This window comes from Micropterus dolomieu, linkage group LG09 (genome assembly GCF_021292245.1).
Source record: "Micropterus dolomieu isolate WLL.071019.BEF.003 ecotype Adirondacks linkage group LG09, ASM2129224v1, whole genome shotgun sequence".
In the NCBI taxonomy this organism is placed as follows: domain Eukaryota; kingdom Metazoa; phylum Chordata; class Actinopteri; order Centrarchiformes; family Centrarchidae; genus Micropterus; species Micropterus dolomieu.
In genome coordinates, this window is record NC_060158.1 from 19,215,408 (window position 1) to 19,235,353 (window position 19,946).

Sequence of the window (19,946 nt, forward strand, 5' to 3'; positions counted from 1 at the left end):
TGGCTGGATGGAAGAGACAAAGATGGGGGGGGGGGGAAGAGAGAGAGAGAGAGAGAGAGAGAGAGAGAGAGTTAGCCAGGCATGAAAGTCATACAAAAGCATAAACACACACACATAACAGTGTTAAAGATACAGCAGCAGCTGAGAGGGAGAGAAGTACACACTGAGGGGTGAATTCACAAGAGGGTTTGCGCAGCTTTTGCAGCCACTAAACCTTTACAAGTAAGACAAAAAGAAACAGTGTTGTAATTCTCAAAGCACCCAAAAAGGCTGAAATGCACCCTTAAGTGCGCTTCCAAGCAAATAGCGTCTCGATGCTCTGGTGTAAGTTCCATGTATTTAAATTGGATTATATGCATTCATTTAGGGCAAAATTGGCCCTCTCTCTATGCAAATGATCCTAACTGCAAAAAAAGTCCTATTCACAATCACCAGCCCTAACAGCCAGTAGAGTGAAATTATTAGCATCTTCAGAGAGTTGGTGGTAGCTGAAGTGCATTTATAAGGGTTGCCACACCTTGACTTCCCAGTGATCATGACAGCAGAGATTGTAGCTAGGCAAAGTAATAGCGCATCACAGTAGGCTACATCATATGTGCACAGATGGCACAGACAATATGTGATATGCACCACCGAATATAACTGGAAAGCAACATAAAACCTGCTGCTGTAAGAAGCAGAGATGATCACGCACTGTAACGGTCGAGCAGACAGCAGAGTAGAGAAAACAGCTCTCCATGCGCCTCAGAGGGAGAGCACACAGTTAAAGCACCCCGATTAACAATCACTCCAGAGTGAGTCATAGAAAAAAAGAGGGACATCCCGCAGCCAGAAATGAATGAAAGAGCAGGGGGAATTAATAAATAATCAGAATAGTTGGAATCAGAATATGTTCAAATCAAACATGTTAAGATATGAGAGGAAAGTTTTTCTCTTGCAGCTGCATTAAAAAAACAATTTTGTCAAATGTTGCCAAACCATGTCATGTGATGTGCTACTCCAGTAGCCTACATTTTATTAATGGGACCACTACACAAAACTACAGATAAAACATTTAACAGACACAAAACAAGGGCAAATCAGACTCAAATGCAAAACTTTATGGGCGTGTTTGTGCTATTACTATATTAGCCTATTAGCGCAATATGTTTTGTGAATTGGACCTTGAGACAGGGCAGATAGCACCATGAAACAGCAACTGCTATCAGTGGCTGCAATCCATAAGCTACTTTGTGAAACTTTCACGTTACTTAATTACTGCAAAACTAGGCCAAAAATGCTTCAGATTAAGTGACACATCATATAAAAATGACATATTGATGTTAGAAGTTCCAAAAACAGGAAACTTGAGACCTCTATTGGCCTTGTTTGTAGTCCATTGACTCTCTTCATATGGAGCCTATTTATGCTTACACCAGTCACACAGCTGGGCCCCCAAAATATCAAATTAAAGCTCTATCTGGAGGTACAGTGGTCTGCGCAGAATGAGTACAACTGCATATGTTCAGTGTGGAAAAGGTCCAGTGATAAAACTCCTAATAACTTTCTCAGTTGTTAGAAAGAATCGTAACAAATGAACTCTGTTGAGTCTTGTATTCTGTGCACACAAACAGAGAGAGGGAGTGGTGTGGACTCTATGTATCAGCCAGCTAACTCCCTAATGCCAGGGTCTCAACACCCATGTAAGCCCATTTAAGACACTTAAAGCCATGGGAATGTGTGTGTGCGAGGGAGTGTTTCTCCATGTCATTATACACTTGTGAGTAGTAATAATGTCCAGTCAGCACTTGTATACTGTTGATTCACTCTGTTTTCTCTGTATTGTGTTCTACCAGCCTATTATCATCGTTAACCTTGACTCATGTTCTATGTCATAAAGTAAGCCCCTACTGTTGTTGTTTGTGGTGTCATATGGTGTTTGAAATGTGTACTTTTAAAACGTGACTCAACTTTCCCTTACAAAAAAAGATGAAGATAAATTCACATGATAAATGCAGCTTCGGATATTTTACATGTGAAATTGAATGCATAATTTGCAAAAACATCATTTCAAATGTAATATCTTGTGTGCAAGAGGAGTTCATGTAATAATTTCACATATCAGTATGGGTTTTTGGACATACTGTAGACTGTAGGACACATGTATGAATTTATCATCATTTGGGTTGGGTAGTATTTTTCATCCAAAATGAATGTATTTCTGAATTTTAGATTAGAGCCTCACTTTAAATTATACTTCTTCTGGTTTGCAGCACAACAATTGTCACATCAGTTAAACTAGAGCCTGACAGAGTCATTGTTTTATCATTCATCACTCATTCATCATACATACAGAAATCACGCAGCTACATGATTAAGAAGGAGGAGAGGGAGACTGGTGAAAATACAATTTATCTCACAATAAAGAGAAGACTTCACTGTGGCTTAATAACCACAGAGCACAGATAGACTGCATAAACAGCAGGCTCCATGCAAAAAACAAACCTTAAATATTTATGATCCTCTTAAAGAAGGACAAATAGGGGAGGGAGGTTACAAACTACACAGCACTGCTGACTATTAAACTTGTATACCCATTAAGTAATACAGTAGTCAATCAAAAACACAATTCAGATATATAGCAATGTATAAACAGTATATCCAGTTCCTGTGGGGACCCCACACTATGTTTCACAAGCTAGAATCAACATAAAGTCTCAGAGCAGAGCTATAATTGTAGTAAACACATCCACACACACTACCATGTGCAAACATAAACTAGCATCAAACCACCACTTTGACTGCACTGCACTCACTCGGTCACTCACTCACAAGCAGTCACGGTTCACCCTCCTGAAATTTGGAGAATAATGTGTTTTCAAATTCTCCATATGTTCAAAATAGTAGATGTGCAATGCTGCCCTGTTTTTGTGACATGAAAGAGAGCACATGAGAGAGACTTGCACAAAGACTCGACCAGACTTTTTAACTGACCTCACTAACATAATTAAACACACCTGACTTCAGAAATACCCCAACATAAACACACAGCTGGATCCTGCCTTACATCTGTGTTTTTGTGCTCTCCGTGTTGACCTTTATCCACTTGGTCAGCTCTGTGTCACTGTGTCCTTGACCACAGGAATGTTTGCTCATCGCAGCCCATCCCCCACCCCCCCTGCCACGTGTACTTGTGTGTACATTACTCATCCTAACAAGCAACCTTGAGATGCTTTTCTATCCAGTGAGAGAGTGGAGATGAACTAAAGCCTCCTACCTAAATTCTCTATAATCCCATGAAATATGGGACGGAGATACAACCACCTACCAGCCCAGAAGAAGTTGTAAAAGCTAAGAGATTACAGCCCTGGACAGATACAGTGGAGCACTTATTTCCAGCTGCTTCATTTATTTACATAATGAGTCACCCTGCTTACCTGCACTTAATTCTTCCCTCTATGGCACTCTGGTTTATGTGCAGTCTCTCTCACCATCTTACCACTGTCTCTGTATGTACTGTACACCTACCAGCACTGTGTGTGGTGAATGCCAATGCAGAGAGTCCCCGTTTAAGTATTCCTAACTCTGTTTCTCAAGGAATGGGACACAAATCCCACGAGAAAAGACCTGGCAACCTGTATTCTATGTGGTGATATTGTTTTTCTTTGTTTTAGCTCACAAGATAGTGATCAGGAGCAGTTTGACTGGCACAACATCACTCATAACAAAGTACATTTCACTGTATTTTCTGAATATATATAGAACTGAACTGTGCCTCCAGAGAAAATACACAACTCACACAGCAATTAGTGATTCCAAAAGGGGGTAACTTGTACCCATTGACGTACTTCTGCAGTTGCTAGGGGGTATGTGGAAAGATTGTAGACTAGCTAAAGGGATTTGAAAAAATACAAATTACATCGTGATTAGAAAAAAAAAAAATCTATATATTGCATCAGTTGAAACACTTGAACACTACTTGTTGCAATTGAGCCTGCATGAAAACTAGCTAGTTAGCAAGGGAGCAGAAAAGGTCTAAGTAGTTAGCTACTGCTACTACTACTGTAATGAATAAATAGTTAATAGTCAAATAGTTAGCTAAAAGAAGAATGGTTCATATAGTTATCTGAAAGCAATGCATAAATGTATTAAAAGATAGCTTGGGTTGAAATAGAGAGCCACAAGTAATGGCTAAATAGTTTAAATAGTTAGCTAAAACTTCCAGATAATATATGATCAAATGAAATGGTATCACATCTATGTTTCCAGGATCCTAAGTTCCCTAACCCCTTAACACTAACCCTAGAATTGGAGAACATAGACCCTGAGAGCCTTTGTCATGTTCCCACTATGTGTGTATAAATCTGGGGTACATACATGTAGCACCCTGGGAACATAGGAAAGACCTTGATGAAATAGTTAGATAAAACTTTAAGCTAATTAATAAACAGTTTAGTAGTTAACATTAGTTAAAAGTAATTGACAAAGGGAAGGGTTGAAATAGCTACATAATTAACAGAAACAGGTAAAATAGCTACAAGTAACAGATACATGTTTAATGGTTGAAATAGCTAAGTCATGGATAAATGGTTAAAATGTCCAGCAACTTTGCTAACACCAAGTGGTAGTGGTACCAATGGAAACTTGATCAAATCAACCTTAACACTGACGGTTCAATTATATGCAAAGGTCATCATGTTTAATGTAAGTGATAATGTTAAATAACAAGTTTACAATCAATTTAAACACTTTTGGAACATGACAATGAAGTTAATCTGACAGAGCAGTGGGGATACATCACACAATAAAGGCTGGGAACCAGTGCTCTAAAACATCGTCCGATAATTTAAATTTAAATATAACTACTTCAATGTGTAGTAGTTACCAGAAAAACATTGCTGCCTTCTGATTATTCATCTTTCATAAAACCCTTCCATCCATCCCTCTGTCTCATATTTTGAAACAAAAAATCAAAGGCTACAGTATCTCCCTGCTATCTAAATATGTGACATGCCACCTCTTCCTCCTCCTTTCCTCACCTCCAGACGTATCTGGTTCCTGGGTGGACTGCACGGCCGGGGGGCCCTCCATGCCAGGCTGTCCCGGGGGCGTCATCTCTTCCTCCTCCTCCCGTACCCCATTGGGACAGGCATCCTCCATAGCCGTGACCATCGCCAAGCCCTCCTTCTTCCTCCCTGCTGCCACAAGTATGCTAAGGCTAACCACTAGTAAACCACCAGCAGTTCTGCAACTATGTCTTCTGTCCTCCAATCGTCTTGTCTGGCACTGCTGACCCGCTAAACTCCCAAAAACAGGGAGATAGAGAGAGTACAGAGGAGAAGGGGGGGAGGGGGGGGTTGAGGACAGAATGAGAGACACAAAGAGAGCGACAATAGAGTGGGATTAAGATCAGGGGATATTAAGAGATGAAGAGGGAAAGAGGAGCGGAGAGGAGGAGGAGAGATGAGGGGGAGAAATTGTAAAAAGGGAAGAGGCTGATGTGAAGATGAGTTCCGAAAGACAGGCACAGAAAGAGACAGAGAGGTATAAAGCTGGATCGTATACACAGATGAGGACATAAGTTCAATGCTTGTCAGTCCCCTCCCTCCACTCTGGCTTTAATACCTTCCATTCCTACCCCTTACCCCCCTCCCCTCCGTTGATAACACACACACACACACACACACACACACACACACACACACACACACACACACACACACACACACATTTAATCCCACAATCCTCTCCTGCTGAGAGCTTGCTTGAGTACCCTACCTCTTGTTTTCCCAACCCCACCCAAAGTAGAGTTGCCCCTTCTTGTCCAAACAGACACACACACACACACACACTTGAATGTGTCATTATGTAAGCAATCTTACATAAGTAAGTGTTACTGAAGGGGGCCTGACCTTACATTCCCATTCTCTTCCTCCTCCTTTCTCTCATTCACTCAGCTCATAGTTTGGACACCCCGCTGCAGCAATATGCAGAAACTCTCAGCTTGTGCAGATTGTGCTCGTACGTTTTCCCACAGCGGTCCTTACAGCAGCATGTGTCAGCCTAATGGGAGCTTTTTCTCTCTCTCATTTTTTCTTTGGTCTCACTTCCTCCTTAAATTAATGTGCCCTTACAACCTTACATCTCGCTAAATCAGTAGACATGAGGTGCTGACTGGATTATTCACATTTTAGGCTGCAAATTAAGCTGCTCCATGCCTGAGTTTAAATACTTTTGGGCAAGCTACTGGGTGGAAAACTTCCTTAGTAGGAACCTTGGTTTCATAGAGAGAGTATATGCATGAACACTTTTCATCAAGCTTTATGTGGAAATAAATAGCAACAGCAGTCTACAACAATACTAGCTCAGCTCTGTGAGGTTATACTTAGTGTAGGCATAGTGTTGCTTTAAGCTGAACGCTATCGTCAGCATGCTAACATGGTCAAAATGAGCATGCTAACCTGCTTATGTTCAGTAAGTGTGTTTTCCACATTCACCATTTGAGTTTAGCATGTTAGCATGCTAACAATTGTCCAGTACAGCTCTAGCTGATAGGAGTGTCATTAGTTTTGTGGGTATTTGATCATAAACAAAAATATTTAACAAATTACAAGTTGGAATGATGATGGTGCTAAAAGTCAGATGGTCACCAAAGTGATTACAATTCATCCAGTGGGGATCACCAATGTCATCAATGTATCTAATTTTCGGCCAATCCATTAGTAGATGTTGAGATATTTCACTGGATAAGTAACAACTTTGACATGTTTGTGGCTTTAGATAAAAAGTCATGGAATCACCAAATTATTTAGCATTCATCTTCTGGGAACAATGAATGGTTGTAAAAAAATAAATAAATAAACATCCCATATTTTTTTAGATATTTCAGTCTTGCCCAACGTAATAAACCTACTGACTGAAAGACCAACATTGCCATCCCTAGAGCTACGCCGCTAGCATGGCTAAAAACCAAGTGTTCTAGCTGTAATCTTTTCCCCTCCCCAGATTTTTGACAACTCTCACTTGACGGACACAAGCGTCAAGTCCTACCCCCTACTCTGCCTCTGACTGGCTAACCCTAACTCCACCCTTAACCAACGGAGGCAACAAGTACTAGCCATTTAGAAGCAGACTTGTCAAAAAATGTGTTCAAACTACAGTATAACATAACACAACCCAACTGCAAAAGCTAGTGTCCTTCTTGACCTCCAGAGGAAAAGCAAAAGAGGCAGCCAATACATCCCAGTGTTAAGAGTCACCTAAAACAGGCTCCTCCCCTTCAGCACCCATCAAGTCCCTCCCACAGTGACACAGCTGTGCGTGAGGCAGATCTGTAGGCATTAATCCGCCCCGCCTCTCCCTCCACCCCATCAACAGGAACAGTCAACCCCTCCCCCAACCCGGGGCATGGGATTTTAATCTGGCCACGAAAATACGGGATTACAGAATCTCTCTCTTCTTCTCTCACCATATCCAGAGTTCAAACATCTCTACATGGCTAACAGTATGATACACTGGCTGGTTTGGAAATGCTGCCTCTGAGTCAAGTGTTAAAGGAAGCAAGATATTTTCCCTTTGAACATTATTACAGCAGTACACTATATTTCTGTTAATTGAAATTAGGATAAATGACCCACAAAACTAAATGCAGTTCACAGTTTGTTGATTACTCATATGACCTTCCTCTAATTGTTGCTCTTTGGAAAGTAAGAAGATGAGAGCCGATTTCACACAGAGTTTGACTGAGGCAGAACAGCTGTGTGAGGAACAAAAAACAAACAAAGCATCATGGGAAGTCAGCACAGATATAAAGAAAATAACTGATCACCAAGCTCCAAGTCTATAATGAGCAAAATAAGATTGCGCTATGTTTTATGAAAATAATTAGTTAATTATTCAACAATAAGCCAATTTATGTATGTAAATAGCACTGAGTGAAAGCGTGCTGGTATTTTTAAAGGCAAGAGAAGCCTGCATGAGTAAGAATGCTGTACCTATGATAAGACTTGAATATTTATTAGCATGTGGGGACCAATAGAGACAAAGTCAAAGTCTGATTTAATTAAAGTTACATTAACCTGCAATGACAAAAGTCTAATGGTACCGAACAGTGGCCAATAATGTAATGTGTGCTTTCTGACAGTCACTGTCAGTTAAGATTCATGAATGATTTAATCAAATTAAAATATATAGGCTTCTATTTTACAGTTTTAGATTAATATTAGCATGGCCCTTTAAGTATTATCAACCTTCTAATCCACATGGGCACATAAACACATGCGGAAAAACCAGCTGCCTCCTTACTTCCTTAAAAAAATTTAAGAGCAGTCATCAGCACATGCTTGCTTGAAAGACTGGCAGTCCTCCCACTGAACTACAGCATGCAGTAAACCTTTTCCTAAACATCTCCAGTGTGTCAGTACTGAGGAAGAGGCAGCGAGGAAGTTGTGTTTACCTGTGCCAGTCGGTGTAGCCCAACCGCAGTCCTACTGGCTTCTCATCAGTCAACTGTGAAGACCTAGAGAGAGAGAGAGGGAGACAGAACGTTTGTGAGACTCGTCCTTATGAGACAAGAATATTCAATCAGTGCTCTTATTCCTGCGCACTTGTTTTTCATCATTCCTCACACACAAACACACTTGTTTGAGCATTCAGGTACATACTCGTGCTTAGCCCTCACACACACTCTTTGACTCCTTAGTTTTCCCCCTGTTTCATCTATCTTTGTCATCCCCGTGTCTTGTGAGATAGGAGTCTCATCTGCACAGAATCGACCAGGACAATTCATTGTCCTCAGCTATTCGAGGATGCCTGCATCATCATCTGGCATAGTGCCATCGTCTACATAGTAAATGGCCACTATTCTCTTAAAGTAGTGACAAAGCACTATCCATTCACTCCCAGGAAGACTCTCCTCTCACTATGACCTGCAAACTTAAAAACATGCATCATATAGGAGTAGACCATTAAATTAGAAGATCAATATTATTAGCCAATACTGGCTGATCAAAGACATATCTATATCATTGTAGATGTTGGCTGATATGCAAACACAGATGCAGTACAAAATGCAGGAAGCAGTGTTTTAGGTAACTGAGAAAGTAATTTTTGCACTGTAGAGCTAGACTGAATCAGCCAGGCTGATATATCAACAGATATTAGCTCACTGCAGATATATTGGTGTACACTGCATTACAGAAATGCCAAATTGTGTCACCATCGCATAGTTTGTCCACCAGACAGTTCCGACAAGTAAAATGTGAACTGTGAAATGTCCCGGTCGGTATGTATCTTGGTCACAATTCTTTAAAAAAAACAGAATCTTTGTATCAGGGTTGTTTGGTTATGGTGTGTTTGTTAAACTTTTTAAACTGTCAGTATCAGAATCAAACATCCAGCTTTGGTCTTATAATATCCTATATTACATTTTTTAACAAATATATTTATAATACTCTGCAGGACCTGAGTCAACAGAAACTGTAGACAAAAAAATGTGCAAACCAAAATTGACGGATCCCTGCTTAAGATGTGCATTTATATCAAAATGTAAAATAATATCAACCACAAATTGTTATTAGGTTGACAAAAAAAATCTCAAATCAAGCTCCACTTGTGAGCTTTTGAGCATATTCTAATTCTTTGACATCAGAACAAACTACACCTGCTGATGACGACTGTGAAAGATGATCGAAAGCTTCAAAACAAGCAAGCAAGTGGAGCTTTAGTTGAGATTTTGGTGATTGCTATTTCCGAGGTCAGGAATGAACTGTATTGTATTGGTATCTGCATTAGCCCCCAAACCACTGTTTCTTACAGTATTTGCTTAGTTCTTGTACTCTGGTGTCTATTCATGAGTTACTCTAAATGCGGACAGAAAGAACCGACTCCCCTGCAACAATCCAAACCCCACTGTACAATGTTTAAAACATCATCTGTCTAATAGAACCGCAAAGTCTGGCAGTGCTAAACCCATTCATGCTGCTCTGAATAGCCATTGTGAAATGGACCATTATAAAATGCAAGCCAGCAAAAAAAACCCAATGAAATAGTGTGATTACAAATAACTGATGCCTGCAATCTCCGTGAAAACAACAGATTATCACTCTTACATGCTTCATTTCATTCAGCCTCTTTCTCATTCCCTCTACTTCCGCTCTTTCTCTTGCCCAGAGGGAGGGAAAGATAGAGTGGTGGCTGCAAAGATTGTCCCATAAAAATCACAAGTTCTACCTGCTCACTCTGTTAAGGCTGTGTGTAAAAGCATCCGCTAAATGTCCTATAAATTATTTCTATTTGTTAGAATACTTTCTCACATACTCGGGAGGAGATCACACTGTCCTCTTAACCTTTGACCTTAAGCTCCTCTCTAGCCTGGTTCTTGCCAATCCAGTCTCGTTTCCAAGTGCCAAAACTGGACCTTTATTGTGTGAGCAAAAGATGGAGAAAAAGAGCGAGAGGTCGATTCATTACGCAACAAAGATTACAATCAGGCTCGGCACGCTCATTGGAAGGGAAGGATATCCCTTGGAAGAATGTTAATGGAGGCAAAGCCACCGCTGCAATTCCTTGCCAAATCATCCGCACCATGGAGCAGGAGCCAGGCGGGGCCAATCAAAGGTCCGAACAGGGACGGAGAAGCAAATAGAGGAGATGAAAAAAGGTGGGAAAGGGTCGCAACTTTTGAAAGTATATATAAAAACGGTCAGAGCGAGTGGGAGACTTTCAGAGGAGTGAGAGATGAGATTTGGAGCAGGGGGGAGAGTAAGGAATAGATAAAAGGCACATTAGGAGTCCTGAAGGAGAGAAGAAAGAGAGAAGAATCCTTAAAGATTAGACAGATTTGTGGGGAAAAGCCTCTCAAGTCTTCAGATGATAAGAGGAGGAGAGGGAACAGATGAGAAGGCCTTTAGAGCAAAAAGGCTGGTGGGAGTGGTCGTCGAACACAAACGCTTTTGTAATCTAATTCACTGTTTCTATAAACTGCAAGGTAACTATAGGTCCTCCTGTGATAGCTGCAGCAAATGACAATCTTTATTTATCTCGATGTCCAGAGAGAGTCTGCTTTACATATAATAGATGTGGAGAGTTTGTGCGTGCACTTATTTGCATGCAAAATCCAGGTGATCTCAAGGACTAGGAACTGGGTTACAATACACAATTACATTTTTCACTGATTTAAACTCTGAGCATGCACTGGACTCTAGACTCCCCTGATGTCCTTTTATCGCCATCACTGTCCACTCCTCTTGGGACAGAGGGAAAGTTACAGGAAGTGGTCATTTGCAATCTCGGCTGCCATTGGCTCGCGCGTAGAGAAGGACGAGACAAAAACAAAAGCTCTCCGAGTGCCCCCTGGTTGCCAAGCACTCAGATGATGGACAGCTCATGGAAGCGGGATTATCGAGGGATCAGAGGGTTTGTTTTTGTACAAAACATCATTGCTGTCACATATAAATGTATGTGTGTGTGTGCGCGCGCGTACTATTGAAAGCACAGACAAACATCAGCAGGTTGTGTGGTTTTAATTCCTCCAGTTTGAGTGACGCTCTCAGAAAATCTGACTCTATGTTTGGCTCAGTTTGTCAATGAGCACATTTTATGAAAATATAATCTTAGAGTCATGAACAAAAATATAGACACACAGTGTCAAGCCCATAAGGCATCTATCCTGGAGATAGTTCAGTCCAAGTCGATATATTCTCTCCACCTCTATTCTGTGTCTGCACAATAACATACTCTCTGCCCTCTTTTGCGCCACAGAGACAGGGGCACAGAGCAGCCGTCACTCTCAGTTCCTCTCAATGACTTGAGAATCACAAAAGGGGCCCGTGTGCTCTGCCCTGCCTGAGAGGCCAGATGTCACGTCATTGGCTGACTCCAGGGATAGCAAAGAGCAATTAATAAACTTCCCTGAGCACTGATCTGCAGCGCTCCCACTGTACAACACCAGTATGGCAGTGAGTGCTAGAGGGGCACAAGATATTCAAGGAAGTAGTGTGTAATTGTGGACCTACGTGTGTGTGTGATTGGCTTTTCATTGAACCACCCTCGCCTTTAACAGACCCCGTCCTGTCCTGCCTAGCAGCCATCAGTCTCAGCCTCCAAACAAACCCTATGTAGGTCACTCCATGTCTTAACACAGCCGCTCAATAAGAGGATTACAGTGTTACCCCCAAGATGGCCATCTTAGAAGATCAATATCTGCAGAATATTAAACGTAAGCATGTTATCGCTCTATTATTGCAGCTGTTGATGCGGCTGTCTTTTAGAAAGTTGATGAAAACAGCTCAGTTTCTCCCAATCTACCACAAATGAGGAGAATGCAGCTTTCTGCTGATTCATGCTTACCTTTGCTCTTCACCTGACACTACAATCTAAATTACCACCACTTAACACAGAGGCATCAATTGTTGTACCACAGCACTTTCCCCGCATCACCAAAAATGAGCTCATTCTCCTCCTCCCTGCTGTTCCAGCTGGTGGGATGTCTGTGCTTTGCCAGGCAGCTCGGTATGATATAATTACACGGCCGTCCGCAGCTCGTCAAGGCCAAGCCGTCAAGTCATCTTAACAACGAGCACCCCCTGACATAATCTACCCCGCCACATGGCCGTGCCAGTTTCTCGTCTGTCTCTCTCCTTTCCCAGCATCCTGTTACTGATCATTAGTATTTAGGAAAAGGCGGGTGGGGGTTGGGTGATGCAACCGCACTTGACACGACTACAAAGTTTTAAAATGAGAAAATTGATGTTGTGTGATGTTGGATGGTGAAAATGTGATGTGAGAAGAGACAGGGAGGAAGAGAAATTAGTCTCAAATGAGTTTACCCAGCCTGTTTGCCCCTTTCTCCATTCCTCTTGTCACATTTTCAAATATTGGCAAGAATTACAAACACTTGCATCTCCTTCATAGAACAAGGGCTATACTGTGGTGTTATACTAGCTGGAGCTGCCCCAGTATAAAAGACTGAGACTTGGAGCTGGTATGCTTACATGACCTTAAAGAATCTCATTGCAGATGTGTTTTCAGCAGATGTGTTTATTCTGTCGACTTTCCCATTTTAATCAGTCTGTTGTCAGTGGGGTTTCACCAGTATAGCATCAGAGGTTCAACATTCCGTCTTTATTTAGGTGATGAAAGACAAAAAGGAGATGTTTTGCATAAAGCAAAACTGTCGAAAGATACATGCCCCTTTAAGGCGTTAGTGATGGATGAAATCTGGTGAATCAGCACTCAAGGCTGCAGCAAAAACTGCCAAAAACATTTGCCTTGTAGCAATTCTTACACAAAGTAATGTTCCACTCTGTACAGGTTAGTCATTTAGTTGCGTATTTTCTCAACAGAGATGCAGTTAGCTCATGATAGCTGTTGTGGGGTCAGTTATGTGTTGTAGGGAGGTGCAGGGCAGGGAGGGTTGATTATAGGTGTGTAGATAACAGCCCTCTCTGATCCATGTGTTGTTCATAGCTGGGAGGTTTGAGTCACTCCAGCACAGTATGTGTGTGTGTGTGTGTGTCGCTTCCTCCGTCTCTCTCTTGCTCTACCCTTTCCTTCCTTTTTTTTTCCTGTACCATCTCTCCCATAGCTGTGAATTAATAATGGAAGAGTAGAAGCTTCTGAATGTTAGATTTGGTCTCTGAATGACTCACTGACAATTCTCATATGTTTCAACATTAGGAGCTTGTTTAACTGGAAATTCATGTTTTCCTTCACCCTGCTGACGGAAAGGAATATGCATATGAGGGCTGAGAAGTCTAACTTTCTGCCTCATTCCGCCTACTTTAGCAGAACAATAAAGGTCATCCTGGAACCTGACTCAAAAGTCTTACTGGATATCCCTGCCCAGAGACTGCAGATTTGCTCTATGCACTAAACTGTCTCAGTCTCCTTCCCTTCCTCCTTTTGTTCCTCCTATTAGATTCAGCAAATCTGATTAGGGCTTATTATAAGGTTGCAAAGGAAGAGAGAAAGACCCATAAACTCTAGTTTAGATGCAACAAGATCCATGCTACCCCTCTCAGCGGTCTGGTGGCCAATATAGCCCCTCCCAGGAAGGATCCCCAAGGATGTTGCGTATGTGCATGGGCTTCCCCGATCACGTGCGCGAGGCTAAACAGCTTATGAACCTTGCCAAGTGACCCCGTGCTCTTCTGAGCAATGAAGTCCTAAGATTCATTGAGAGCTGCAGTCTGCTCTGATATGTAAGTGGTTTCATGTTTCGATTAAGTGCTCACATAAAGTGGGGTTGACATCGTGTTAGTGCATTATTATTAGATGGTGCACCAATACATCTCAAGTGGGGGCCAAAAAATAAAAATCAATAGGACGGTCTGGCTGCGCCCGGCCAGCCTGTGCCAAGCCACTTCTCCCTTTTCACAGAGCATCGGCTCAATACAAACAACGCTTTGTTGTGAAAGTTTTTCCAGACAACAAACTAAGAGAACATGAACTACCTTGTGCCGATTTTCCTAACTTGACTTGATGTCACAGTAAAAAGCGCACTCTATGTGTCTTTTCTCAAGCTCACCACCTTTTGCTGGTACATGTTGCAGTCCATCATTTCGGGTCGGTGGCGCGTTCAAACCTCCTGTCAGCACTATAACCTGCGGCTCTTCCCTCGTTATCTTCCCAGTCATGGATCGACGCCACGGCTCTGACGCATGGCAACATCCGTGCGCTCGAACCGTGCGCCAGATCCATGCCAAAAGCTTGCGCCGTTTTGGCTGACCAGACAACTGTGCATTCACGCCGATCTCGCCACACGTGCGGCCATTTTTTGTTACCCATTCGAGCCATTGTGGCGTGCGCACACTTACGAATACAACCCAACCGCTGTATCCTTCCTCATGATATGCAGGAAAAAGGAAAGGACGCGTCCGACTTCCCAATTGACGCCCAATGCAAACTGATATCTGTCTGAATAAAGCTTGTTCTCCCAGCACAGCGGGCTCTATAGGGGGGCAAACCTCCTCTTCTGTCAAACTCTACTGCACCTCAAACACGCAAAGTGTCTTTGTCTCCCATTTGAATACCAGGGGATGAATTAATTCAACATATTCACACCACAAATATGATCACGAGCCTTGACTTACCTGTGTGAATCGTGCGTGTGAGTTCGCGGTAGTCCACCGACCGTCCCGGTTGGACATTCAGGCCCCCCTCAGCTGTCTGTCCTGGTCCCGCAGCCGACTACCAGAGAACACGACGCCAATCAAACAGATACGCCCCGCCTCCTTTTCTGGCGTCATACAACATCTACCAATGGCAGCTGAGGTACAACCCTCGCTAAGTGAATTCATTGTAGCATATTATTTTCTTTTTTTCACAATGTCATACACTCGTCCACTCACATAAATAGACAACTGCATCATGAAGACTATGGATATTGAAGTAGGCTGCAACATAAAAGTATAAGGCCCAGGGCGCTGTACTTATATGAAGCCATCATAATAGGCTATATAAACTATAGGCCTATATCTTAAAAAGTATAAGATTGTTTACTCGTTTTGACAAAAAAAATTAGGCTATTTTAGGCCAGCCTACACACAGCCACATGCTAATACCAAGACAGATTTTAAAGTAGGTAGCCTATATTAAGAATGGCCGCTCACAATGCACATTTTGAGTAACATAAACGTGATAGTAGCCTATGGTAGTATTGACCACCCAAACAATAGCTAGCCATTGGGACGGTTAGCAGCAGGCTGGGCAAACGACTTTGCCTGCCAACTCAATTAATGGGATGACATTTCACATTTACAGATTAAATGGGGATTTTAGGTTAAAATGTTAGGTCCCACTGTTTAGGCAACCATGTAGGCCTAGTGTCCCAATTCATTTATGCTCTAGACTGCTTTTATGTAGGCTACTCTACACACACAACCCACGCCTTTAGATGGCAGGGTGAGAGAGCGACGAAGCGGCTAATATTTCAATTATTATATTCAAGTTTTCAATTCATGGTTCAGTGTCGGGCAATGGCCAGGTGTTGGTATCTTGCTAATGGTTAAATGGGTCCCACACTTGGGTTAAAATGTTGCCAACACCACACGAATACCAAGAATTCATTCAGAAGTGTCCCTCTGAATGTGTTTTTGCCCTTTGGGTATATATCTCATTCCCATTACAGACTGTGTGTCTACAGTGCCTCTTAACTGCTTGATTTGTGCTCTGCGGGCTGGTTAGATGTCAGGTTGCGGTAGGCTAACCACTCGAATAATTGCAATAATGCTCCTGGAAATTCCATTTCTCCCTTCATTTACTTTCAGCGTAGGTGCTCATCCATATGGCCACAAGAGAGCGCCATTACCTACCAAATTGTCAGCTTCAAATTAACTGATTTTTTTCTGACCATGCAAGCTTTTACTGGACCATTCATACTCGTTAGACCCTGTTTAAATGGACTTTTCATGCACGTGCCCCCTTATCCAGTGTCACAGAGATACATTAGCTGCTAGAGGGATGGATTTCAGCTGGGAGGCAAGGTGTGCCACAGCAAGTCCAAAATTTCTCAATTCATCCCCCGAATGTGCTCAATACGTACATTTTGAAAACAAATATTAGATAACATGAAACTTTTAGCATATCAAATGGATGCAAAAAATACATTTCTTCACACAATTAATCTTTAATAGCACAATTATACAATGCAATCAACATGCCCTCCTCCACTTTACTTTTAGGTTCCACAGACGATAACTCTGAATAAACTATTTACAATTTTATGGCACATACTATAAGCAGAGTGTAACTGATGGGTAAGGAGGCGGGGTTGAATATGGGGGCTCATACAGGTTAAAGGGGCAGAGGCAGGGTGGTCATTTGGTGTAGGGTATGGCATAAGAGATGTGTAGACTAGAGGTCAGAATGTCAGCGGTGGCGGGGCAGCAGTGAGGTGGAGCCAACACTGATGACAGCATCACCACAATGATGGGTCATATCTGGTAAGAGAGAAGAAAAAGTTGAGGTCAGCTTCCTATGAGAGTTAGAGCAATTCAGTACACTAACAGTCTTACACGCACCTTGACTGTGGAAGCGTGTCTGTGGTTTCCTTCAGCAGCAGCTCTGAGACCAGTGTGTCCAGAATCTCAGGACTAGACCTCTTTCCATACCTGAGACACACAAAGAGACAGACAGACAGACAGACAGGCAGGCAAAGGGATGATGATTTGTCAAGCTGAGGGGAAATTTAAAGGGCGTAACACTAACTTAGACCTTTTGGTTGTTAAGTGAAACATCACAGAGAAAGAGAGAGACCTTGGCTGAATTGAGCACAGGCAAATAAATAACTGAACTATTACTCTGCATGTCCTCATGTCATATGTCCAATTATAAGCTCAGGGAAGGCTGAACACAGTCAGACCCTGCAGGAGCAGACTGAAGTTGCATTGCAGGTGGTTATATTTCCTTTTCTGTGCCTCAGATGATAAGCAATGCTGGCACGCTTGTCCACCTGGGTGGCTAAACGCCTGCAGCGGCGTCCAAGCCCCTGACATTCAGAAGAAAGCTCAAAATTGTGGGTGATTTGACACAGCATGCTGGCCGTGGCAATCATTTCTTCTCAGGTTTTTTTTTAGGTGATAAATGGGCAGCAGGTGTCCCCTTCTTTGTAACAAGAAGCTACAGCCAGACCTGCAAGTCTTAGACTGGCAGATCCAGAAGGCAAAACTTTACATGGACTAGGTTTTGTTTGTTTGATGTCAAAATGTTCTATTGTCAGATTACTAACCTATGTCATGGCTCTAATCGAAGATAGAAATGTTGAGAAAATACCAAATGTTGAGGAAGACCATTGTTGACTTGTTGGATGATAGCAGAGAAACAGAAGAAAATTGAATATTTTTTCCTATGAAATATATATATTTTTTTGTGGAACCTGTGAACTTCCAGCCACGATGATAAACAAAATTAAAATCCTGTATTCCTACTTTTGTATTTAGGGCTACAGGAGAAAATGGCTTAAACTGGAAGAATTACTGAAGCACCATTGAACTTGTATGCATGTTTTATCTGATAGTAGTCATCTCATTATATTAATTATTCACTATAAATGTGGTTACACATTTGTAGAAATGGACAGAATGAAATAGAATAGAATAATATTGGTAAGCTACCAGCCATTAGACAAATATTACTATATTATTATTTCTTGCGTCATTTATGCAGAAAAACTATTACAAAGTCCTCCATGATATCAGTTTAAACCTTAAACCAAATTAACTCCAGCTCTGTTAATAAGCTTTCTATATTCTGTTCTGTTCCAGCAAAGAGGTAGTCGCCTACCTCTGTCTTGTGATGAGATTGATGTAGTGTCTCAGGGCTGAGTAGTACTTGGCTAGCTCGTCCGCCGGAGCATCCTCCCCGGGGTTCTCCGGTTTCACTGGGTATCCCTCCGTTAGGGCGCCCAGGCACAGCAGCGCCCAAAGCAGGAACCCCAGAGTCCCCAGCCAGCTCACAAAGTTGGGATGCATCTGTCCGGGAAAAGTAAAAACTGTTACTGGACACCCACTCTGCTTTGAATTTCCTTAAAAATGCGGTTTATTGAGATTGATCACTGTTCAACGTCTTGAGGAATACATTTATAGTCGGGGTGTAAAACCATGCAAACATTATTATTAGTGACAGATTTCCAAAAGCCAGTACTTTTGCAACTGCATAACCAGCAGACAATCATCAGCAGTCATGTCGAGAGACTTTAAATAAGTTTCATGTCAAGGTTTATGTAAATCATATCAAGGTACTTACATTTCCCAGAGAGTCAAAGGGAGATTTGCGCGCTGTCCTGTGGGTCTCTTCTACTCCGGGCGTTTGGTGCGCGGTGGGTTTTATATCTGTGTGCGCCAGAGCGCTGCAGAAAAACGCGTCAGAGCTGCGCTCCGTTTAGCGCAAGGCTCAGCCTTTCTTCATGTAAACGTCACTGGTGATGCTGTCATTAGTGTGTTTTTAAAAAGATGTTTCTATTAATTTAAACAAACCCGTAAAATAACAATGCAAAACGAAAAATAGAGTGAGTTGATATGCCTTGTTTCTACTGAGACCAGGCAGGATTTGGGTGTTTTTTTTAAGGTTTTAAAGTGGCCAATCCAACTGCTAATCACATTTTAGGATACCAACCAAAAAACGAATGTCCCTATAGGAATGTTACATGGATATTATAGTAGCCTAATAACATTATATTAAGTATGATATATTCACTACAAAGCCACAACTGAGCATCTTATACTCCCTTTGGAAGTTCCTTTGTTGTTAATGTAACACACTCTACATGTTCTATGTCTCAAATGCATGTGTGTGTATATGAACAGGCACATTACACACACTTTTGCCACATCTCTGACAAATGCACCAACAATGTGGCAAATGTGCCACACATGCCACCCTCTTAATAACTGTGCAAACACACTGTCAGACAGATTGATACACACGTGCTGAGTGTGATGTTTTGGTGTTTATGAGGCTTCTCTATGGGGAAGAAGGTGATAAATGTTTTCCCAATCAAGTAGTGATTCTTCTGCATAATGAGATCAATAATTCCATCTGAAGTCACTAAAGAATGGCAGTAATGTGACACTATGGGCTAATTTCAAATGCATCTTCTATAGCCGGGCTCCTCACCAAAAGAAGCTCATGACGACGCTTCGGGTGATCTGGAATAAAAAGATCTCAAACAGACTCACATGTACACGAACCCTTCTTTGATACGCTGTGTGACTGAATCAGTCCACTTATTTTGGATTTGCTGTTCACTCTATCAGATGGGAAGAGAGACTGGGACACTCAACGTGAATAAAAGGCTTAAATGTGAATATCGAGACACGTCAGTCAAAGAAGGGCCCAATCTCCAAGAAACCCACTTAATAAGAAAACCCAAATAGCACTTCAAATGAATCTGTATCACTAAGTGCTTCATTTACCTCCCATTCATAATCCTTTTGTATACCAGCTCGCAGCCATATAATCTATCAAAA

General features: G+C 41.9%; 2 protein-coding genes across 5 annotated transcripts in view; both read right to left on the reverse strand.

Annotated features, from left to right (window-relative positions):
* pals2b (protein associated with LIN7 2, MAGUK p55 family member b) overlaps positions 1–15,205 on the reverse strand; it is a 23,726-nt gene extending 8,521 nt beyond the window's left edge. For 2 of the 4 annotated variants that reach the window (XM_046059063.1, XM_046059062.1), the window contains exons 1-3: positions 15,072–15,205; positions 8,435–8,497; positions 5,019–5,276 (exon numbers count right to left, since the gene is read on the reverse strand). In XM_046059063.1, the coding sequence (XP_045915019.1) occupies positions 5,019–5,151 (133 nt within the window). In that variant the 5' untranslated portion in view covers positions 5,152–5,276; positions 8,435–8,497; positions 15,072–15,205. The remainder of the gene's footprint in view (positions 1–5,018; positions 5,277–8,434; positions 8,498–15,071) is intronic. The other 2 variants (XM_046059065.1, XM_046059064.1) reach the window with 1 other exon arrangement.
* Positions 15,206–16,616: 1,411 nt separating this feature from the next.
* Positions 16,617–19,000, reverse strand: npy (neuropeptide Y). The gene is made up of 4 exons (XM_046058606.1): positions 18,724–19,000; positions 18,262–18,449; positions 17,001–17,090; positions 16,617–16,919 (listed from the first exon to the last, which is right to left on the reverse strand). Exons 2-4 carry the CDS (start codon positions 18,447–18,449, stop codon positions 16,898–16,900), a joined length of 300 nt encoding a protein of 99 aa, XP_045914562.1. The 5' UTR covers positions 18,724–19,000; the 3' UTR covers positions 16,617–16,897.
* Between the last annotated feature and the right edge of the window lie 946 nt (positions 19,001–19,946).